General features: G+C 40.5%; 1 protein-coding gene across 1 annotated transcript in view; it reads left to right on the top strand.

Annotated features, from left to right (window-relative positions):
• The window catches only part of NCOA3 (nuclear receptor coactivator 3), a 26,963-nt gene that overhangs the window by 1,972 nt on the left and 16,571 nt on the right, over window positions 1-8,420 (top strand). Inside the window, exons 4-7 of the mRNA XM_042780626.1 lie at window positions 3,034-3,208; window positions 3,627-3,815; window positions 3,990-4,091; window positions 7,833-7,973. Of these exons, the coding sequence (XP_042636560.1) occupies window positions 3,034-3,208; window positions 3,627-3,815; window positions 3,990-4,091; window positions 7,833-7,973 (607 nt within the window). The remainder of the gene's footprint in view (window positions 1-3,033; window positions 3,209-3,626; window positions 3,816-3,989; window positions 4,092-7,832; window positions 7,974-8,420) is intronic.

The following is an 8,420-nucleotide window of genomic DNA, read 5'->3' as shown; positions in this document are numbered from 1 at the left end:
ATGAGACAGAACTCATAGTGCTCTGAATGTGATGGTAAAGTTTTCTTACATTTCTAGTATACCTAACTCATGAGGCTGTTTCTTACAAAAACACAATTGCAAACTGAGCAAGGAGACACACACAAAATAGAGAAGCAATAGAGGAAAAATAACGCATAATTTCACTCGTCAGAGGTAAAATTTGGGGATCGTTTACCTCAGACTTTCTGTGTGTATTTGTCAAGATAGATCAGATGGCACGCTACAGTGCTCTATTTTTGAGGAACTTTTGTGTTCTAAAAATGTGCATGTTTAGTAAGTAGTGGGCTTGAGTAGATCTGATCTGATTAACCTATAGGACTTAGCAGAGTCTTTCTTTTACTTCAAGCCAGGCTGACACTGTAAAAAGTTCACTGATCAGCGTTTTTGTTTGTTTATACTGGTTTGCTTCAACTGCTTTTTAATTGGTCATTCTTTGTGTCCTCTTAGTAAATTTCCCCTAAGAAATAGTGCTATCCCTGTAGCTTGACTTGCCGTCACGTGGAAAAATGTAAAAACCTCGGGAGGATTGCCTTATTTTTAGTATTTGCCAAATATTTTTGCCTTTCTTCTTTTGTATTTGGATGAGCAGGTTTATGAATTTTCTTTGGGGCTACCCCATGATTTCTTATCTTCTTCCCGAGTTTAGAAGAGTCTGTTCTCTCTCTCAGTTGTCTTTACTTCCTCTCCATTTGAAAGGTCTGAACCTACACTGTTTATTCCCTCTTTTTGGTTTGTAGCTGTCCTCATTTACCACTTGATGTCTCTGCTTCCCTGGTGACAGTCTACTAAGTTTATTTTACTTTGGATAATTCTGTGATGGGGTTGGTTCTCGGTGATTTCGTCATGTGTGTCAATCATCAGTTATTACGTGCTGCTGTTGGTTCTCTGAACGGTCCCTTTAGCATCTCTTAAAAAGTTGATCTGATTTTAACAAACTCCCTTACTTTCTGTTTATCTGGAAATGTCCTAATTTGACCATATTTGAGGGATAGTTTTGTGGGTATGTAGTTCTTGGTTGGCAGTTTTTTCTTTCAGGGTTTTGTATACATCATCCGATTGCCTTCTTACCTGCGTGGTTTCTGCCAAGACGTCAGAGTTTGGTCTTCACTGCCCTTTGTAGTAGGTAACTTTTTATCCCTGTGCCACTTTGAGGATTCTTCCTTTGGTTTTAGTAAGTCTGATTATAATAAATCTTTTTTTTTTTTTTTTAAATTTTATTTTGATTTGGGTGAAGATTTACAGAGTAAATTCACTTTTCATACAGCAGTTCACATAATATACTTTGTTTCATGTCATTGACCAAAATTTACAATGCCACAGCTCTCCTCCCACTTCCTCCCCATAGTTACCTCCTCCCAGTGTCCATCCCTCCATACTCTTCTGCGCCCTGAGCTGTCTCCCTGTGCATAATCCTTCTCCCATGATTGTTCTCTCCAGGGCATGTGTCTACTTGAGGTAAATGTTTAATTCACATGCCTGTACTTTGTTTGGCTGGAAACCACAGGTGTGGCTTCAATTCTAGACCTGCAGGGCAGCTAGGGGCCATAGTCTCAGTGGTTCCATCAGGCTCTATTGGACTGATTTTAATAAATCTTGGTGATTTTCTTTTGGGGTCTATCCTGTTTGAGGTTTGTTGAACTTCTTGAATGGGCCTCTTCTCGTCTTTTGTCATACTAGGCATTCTAACAAATCTTTGACACTTTTCTCTGTGATTTTATTTGTCTCTTCCTGTTCTAGAATTGTGGTATTCCTCTAGATGGTGTACCACATGAATCTTACTTTGTTTTGATTTATTTTTCTTACCTCTTAACAAAGTAATATTGAGGTTTGTCTTCAATCTGTCTAATTCTATCTTCCACTGATCTCATTCTACTCCTTTGCTCTTTTAATGTGTTTTCTACTTCCACAATCTTAGTAATAATCTGGATTTCTGTTTGCTCTTTTTGTATGCTGCCTAATTTTTCATTTATTTCCTCAGTTTGTTCTTGTATGCTCTCCTGGATTGTTCCAGGGTTTTGTCCAATGCCAGTTCTTCCTCCTGGAGGTTTTCTGGTTCTTTATCCTGGACCCTTGTTTGTACTCCTTTACCTTGTTTATTTGTGTGATCTAGGATGGTCAATTGTCCAAGACTTTGCAATATCATTGTATTTGTATTTATTTGGTGATTGCATGTTGCTGGTGTGATTTGCCCAGTTTTTTTCTTTTTTTGCTTTATTTTGTTTTGATATGTCCACGTGAACAGAGCTCTTGTGCTACTCTATTGTAGTTTGGCAGCACTTAGGCACTCACCACCTGTCTTCTCTTGGGTACAGTAAAGGTTGAGAATGTGTACGCAGGTCTCTGTTAGCTGTTTGTGTAGAGCAATTGAGGGTGAGCAGGCTGGTATTGGCTGCCGTCTGTTGTTGATCAGTTGGTGCAGAAGCAAGTGGAGGTCCTCACCTGGTGGGTGGGCTATAAGGAGGTGCAAGTGTGGTTGTGTTTTGCAGGCAGAATTGCTTACTAGTCGCCAGCCATCTGTGTGGTTGCCTGTGCAGTTCTTGGCACATAGAGCCAATTCTTAGATTGCTTCCCAGATCAGAGTGCCACTTGCAAAAAGTCAAAATGGCTGAGCCATCAGGACAGCTGACAGTCCCCAGCTCCGTTTGTCTCCTTATTCACTGTTTTCCTTTGAGTTCTTCTTCTGTCAGTATTGAATCCACTTCTTTAACGTTCCTTTCAAAGCTCAGGGTTCCAGGATTATATTCTGCATTTGTTTCAGTTGGTTTCTTATTTATTTGTTGTAGAGGGTCTGTGTAGCTTCTGTGCCTGTTCTGTCATCTAGCTGGAGGTCCGGTTGTCTTACTTTTTAAAAGCTCCTTTGAAGAAGTAATTCTGATTCTGTGTTCACCCTACTTGTCTTTTAAAAAACTACTAAACTCTACAGTAATGATGCTTACATTAATAAAATTAGTGGCTGGTAGTTCTTTGCAGTAATTGATGCTAAGCAAGAATCAAAATACGATTCCATTTTAGGCACTGGATGGTTTCCTCTTTGTGGTGAATCGAGACGGAAACATTGTATTTGTGTCAGAAAATGTCACACAATACCTGCAGTATAAACAAGAGGACCTGGTCAACACAAGTGTCTACAGTATCTTACATGAGGAAGACAGAAAGGATTTTCTTAAAAACTTGCCAAAATCCACAGGTAGACTTTTAGTGTGTGTTTTCTAAAAGTGTTGTTTAAAATTTTTCCTTGACTGTATCTTAGAAAATTGAATACATCTCTTTTTGTAAGCCAAGTGATCAAACTTGGCAAGGCAGGCTTTCTATTTTTGGAAAGGCAGTGGCAAAATTTTCAAGTATGCCTCGTGAATTCAGAATTTGATATGCATTCCATGGGGCCAAAATACACAGTGAGTTAGTGAGATTTCTGTTGAAGTTGAAATTATTCCAATATTTTGTATATTGTTCCTCTGAAATGTTAGTGTAGCTCATACTATGGTAAATACATGTAATGAGCAAATATTACTTAAATTTTGATGATGGTCATAGCCTGAATTGCCAGTTTTTAAAAACAACGACGACAACAAAAACCCACACAACTCTTAATTTGTTTTCCAAAGTTAACGGAGTTGCCTGGACAAATGAGACGCAGAGGCAAAAAAGCCATACGTTTAATTGCCGCATGTTGATGAAAACACAACATGACGTTCTGGAAGACGTAAGTGCCAGCCCTGACGTACGCCAGCGATATGAGACGATGCAGTGCTTTGCCCTGTCCCAGCCACGAGCTATGATGGAGGAAGGGGAAGGTAAGAGCAGCACACCTTTGTGATGTTTCTGAGACAAGTAGCTGACAAGCTTGGCCTTCTACAATTTCCATTGTTGAAATTCTCCTTCGTGAATTCCATGGCCTCACTAGCCTATTAAATGGACATATCTGGAAGGTCAGTGTGGTTCTTATCTGGCTCAATTTTTTATTGTAGATTTGCAGTCCTGTATGATCTGCGTGGCCCGCCGCATTACTACAGGAGAAAGAGCGTTTCCATCGAATCCCGAGAGCTTCATTACCAGACACGATCTTTCAGGTAAGAACTTGGTGGGCTTCTTTTTCGATTTTTTTAAAAATAAATGTCACTGTTTTACTGCCTGTACTGTCATTTGATTTCTTATATGTGTGGTAATGAATGCTTTGCATGTCCCCCCCCCCCTTTTTTTTTTTTACAACCTAAGAGAGATTCATGAGTTGGGAATATTTGACATGTAAAAGTCCCCATATAAGTATATTTGAAAGTGAATATAGAGGCACCTGGGAGCTCTGGTAGCATAGTGGCTAAGGCACTTGACTGCTAACCAGAAGGCTGGCGGTTCAAACCCACCAGCCACTCCTTGGAAGGAAGATGGGGCAATCTACTTCCGTAGTGATACTGCCTCAGAAACCCAAGGAGGAGTCGCTGTGAGTCGAGTCCGACTTGACGGCATACGACAACAGCAACAACAACATAGAGGCACCTGGTTCTCTCTCCAACAAGCATGTTAGATCAGAATCTAAATCTAGTATTTCTTTTCTGTAACTTCAAACTCATTTATCTTAAAGAAACGATTTTTAAAAAAAAAAAAAACAATTTAATGAGAATTACAGGAAGTAACTGCTGACAGCAGCATGAGCTTCAGTGGTGATTTTTTATTTTGTGATTGTGGGAATAAATAAAGAAAGACAGTGGGCAGTTGATAAGGCATACTGATCTCATGGCAATATCATCTATACAAGCTTTCAGCACTGCTTGTTAGCATCTGAAACCGCGCATGATAAGATACAGAAAGATTTTCTGTATCTTTCTGTCTTGAATCAGTTTATTGACCACTTAGTTTAAGTCACGTCCCTGCTTGTCTAGGGTTATGATCTTCACCCCTTGTGGATGCCACAGGTGGGGAAATAGGCTCGGTCAGAGAGGATTGGGTTACTTGTTCAAGATCATGGCTAATAAGATCTGGGCCTGGCTGACTTTAAAGCCTGTGCTCTTTGCTCTGTATAACGTGAGAATTTTACACTAGTGTCCTTTGAACACTCAGTAAATGATTTGATAAAATGAAACAGCTATAAATAAACACAAAGTATAGCAATAGCTGGTGTAATATTTTATTGTGAAAAGTAGCTGTTTTTGCAGTCACTTAACTTTTGGTACCAAGCTCAGTTACCTCTCTTGAGGCTGCTTGAGATTAATTTGCACAGATTTTGCATCGTCAGTTTGTTTACGTCGATGGATGTATTTTATATTGGAAAAGTTTCTCTTTATTTAGTCACTTTGAGAAAAGTATGGTGACAGGACTATTTGTGTATCATCTTTTTAGATAAGCATTTTTTGGGGCCTTGTAATTTGGTAGTCTTAATGTTCTGTGTAAATCCTTGACATTTTCTCATCGAAGTTACTAAATAAAAATACTCACCTAAGCAGTTTAACAAGATAGCATCTTTAAAAACTATCTCACTAATACTTTTTCTTATTACAAAAGCAATACATGTCTGTTTTTGCTCGGTATTTTCTTTTTTAAATAAGTAATCAGGTGTATTTTTCTGGTTAACATCATTTGAAACAGAGAACTCTCTTACCATAGTTACAGTTAGTATCTTCCCATTTGCTTTCTGTATCTTCCCATTTGCTTTCTGTTAGAGGAGGTTTGTTACATTCAGCTCAGCACTTTTCTTGGCGTTTGGGAAGAGGTTGTGCAGTCTGTCTCTGATGTGTTTGCCTGTTCTTCACTCCCTGTACTTTTTCTGAGCGTCTGTTTTGCTACGTTTGCTACGTAGCTCAGGGCTAAGCTCAGTGGAGGTAGCCGGGAAGAAGTCCTCCCTGTTCTGGCCACACCATCCATGTGCGCTCTTTACTGGAACACATTTGTCCTTCTCTTTAGCCGTTGTTTTGTCATTGGTCAGGCTGCTTTGTCACTATTAAAAGTCTGAATTTGAAACAGACTCTTGGACTGATGGTTCTTTTCCATCAACTCATTCAACTTTGTACCTGTCTCATCCTTAGTACCTTTTCCAGAACTGCCTTTACTGTGGAGTTCTGTGGGTTTTTCTGATCTCTACTTGGTCGTCTTGGGCATTTTTGTTTTTCTGAGGAATACATCATGGGGAAGTTAATAGACTGACAAGGCTTTTCTGTGTCTTTCTGTCTTGAATCAATTTATCGGCCACTTATTTCAAGTCACGTGCCTGCGGTTCTAGGGTTCTGATCTTCATCACCTTGTGGATTTAGTGGACCTGTTGGTGCTGAGTGTAGTGACCATTTGAATCTGAGAGTTGCATTTTTACATTAAGCCCCCACAGAAAAGATGGAACAACCATTAAAACCCAGCACCATCGAGTTGATTCCGACTCATAGCAATCCTGTGGAACAGAGGAGAACTGCCCCATTGGGTTTCCAAGGCTGTAAATCTTAATGGAAGCAGATTGCCTCATCTTTCTCCCGTGGAGCAGCTAGTGGGTTCAAACTGCTAACCTTTTGGTTAGCAGCCAAATGCCTTAACCACTGCACCACCAGAGATAACAATTCAAACCAAACTTGCTGCCGTCGAGACGGATCTGACTCTTAGCGACCTGTCCTTGGGTTTCTGAGGTGGTATCTCTATGGTGGTGGGTTGTGGGCAATCTTCTTTCCGATGAGTGGCTGGTGTTTGAACTGCCAACCTTCTGGTTAGCAGTCAAATGCCTTAGGCACTGTGCCACCAGAGATAAACACTGGTAGTCTCAAAATGAACATGATGAATGTCAATCCTTGTCTGCCATTTTTTGACCATAGAGCACTGAAGGCTGATGGTTCAAGCCCACCAGCCACTCCTCAGAAGGAAGATCAATTTACTTCCATACTGACTGCCTCGGAAACCCAAGGAGGGGTTGCTATGAGTCAAATTCAACTTGATGCAGTGAGGGCTTTTTTTAAAGACCATGCCATAGAAATGTTTTCTCTGAATATTTCTATTAATTCCTTTGCATTTTTCAAATGCAACTTCATTGTTCTGCACATCAGCAATGCTCGCTTCAAAACAAAGTTTTTGAGACCTTCCAGTGCAGTTTTGGTTCCTTGGGACCTGTGTTTTCCTGATGTTTCTTAAGTTGAACGTAGCTGGTGCTTTCACATCATTACCCTTCTTTCTTGGGAAATGGGTCGAGCACTTTCTTCTGCTCCCTTATTGCTAGTTTCCTTCAGACCCACTGTGGGCTGCTCAGAGAGCAAAAAAGGCCTGGCTGTCATAGAACCCTCAATTTCATAGCAATTTTGAGCATGCATATTTGGTCTTTCCAGTATAGTTGATGTGAAGAAAAAGTTGGCAGAAACTTGCAGAATTTGGAATTGAGTAGTTGCTTAGCCTTCCCAGTTTAGATTTTTAAGTGTAAAAAAATGTAGTCACCTCCAATGGAAAGAACTATCTTGCTAGCGCTGTTGAGTTGTTTCTCTTGCTTCATAGTTGCAAGGACAGCATATTTTAGATAAGCAATTTTACTGGAAGGTGTTACTTTATATTTTCTTTTTAAATGAAAATGAAGCCTAGTATTGTCTGGACAGGTTATACTCTACATGTTCTTAAAGTAAAAGGAGTTCTGCGATACACTTTCTGTTCTGTTCAGCAGAATGTGTAGCTGTAAGAGTGCCCTGCAGAATGATAGCCTTAAAGAGAAGAGCTCTCGATCTACCGGAAAGGTGGGTCAGGGAAGGCAGGACAGTGATGGAGTGTCTTTTATTTCAGTCTTTAGTACTTAGCCACACAGGTGACAACCAACAAATATTTCTGGGTTTGATTTTAAATCTTTGCTTTCTGGTTAATAGGAAAAGTTGTCAATATAGATACAAATTCTCTGAGATCCTCCATGAGGCCTGGGTTTGAAGATATCATCCGAAGGTGTATCCAGAGGTTTTTCAGTCTCAATGATGGTCAGTCATGGTCCCAGAAACGTCACTATCAAGAAGGTAACAGTTTTGGAATGGACTGGTGATCTTGTCTGCCATTTTTTTTGGTATGCTATAAAACTCTAACTAATACACATGGTAACAGTTGTCATTGGAGGGGAGGTGGTGCAAAAAGGGCAAGGAGGCCACATGTTCTGACCTCCTCTAATCCCACAAGAGGAAGACAGGATTACCAGCAGTAACCCAAGGCCTATTCCTACAAGGCCAGGCATGCTGCCTTCCTCCAGCCCTTTGACCAACCGTTCTTTCCAAGCACCCACCACCTCTCTCTTGGGTTTGATAATTTGCTGCAGTAGCCACACAGAGCTCACAGATTATGGGGTCATTAGGGAAGCACCACAGGCTACAATTCAAGTTCAGAAAAAATGCTCAGTCTCTCTCCCAGCCCACCGTCTCTCAGCCAAGTCTCTCACAGTCTCTCCCCCAGCAGTGCTGGTCCCTCGGTAT

Source organism: Orycteropus afer, unplaced genomic scaffold (genome assembly GCF_000298275.1).
Source record: "Orycteropus afer afer isolate SDZICR_OR568_19922 unplaced genomic scaffold, OryAfe1.0 scaffold00049, whole genome shotgun sequence".
NCBI classification, from domain to species: Eukaryota; Metazoa; Chordata; class Mammalia; order Tubulidentata; family Orycteropodidae; genus Orycteropus; species Orycteropus afer.
This window is presented reverse-complemented; position numbering and strand designations above follow the sequence as displayed.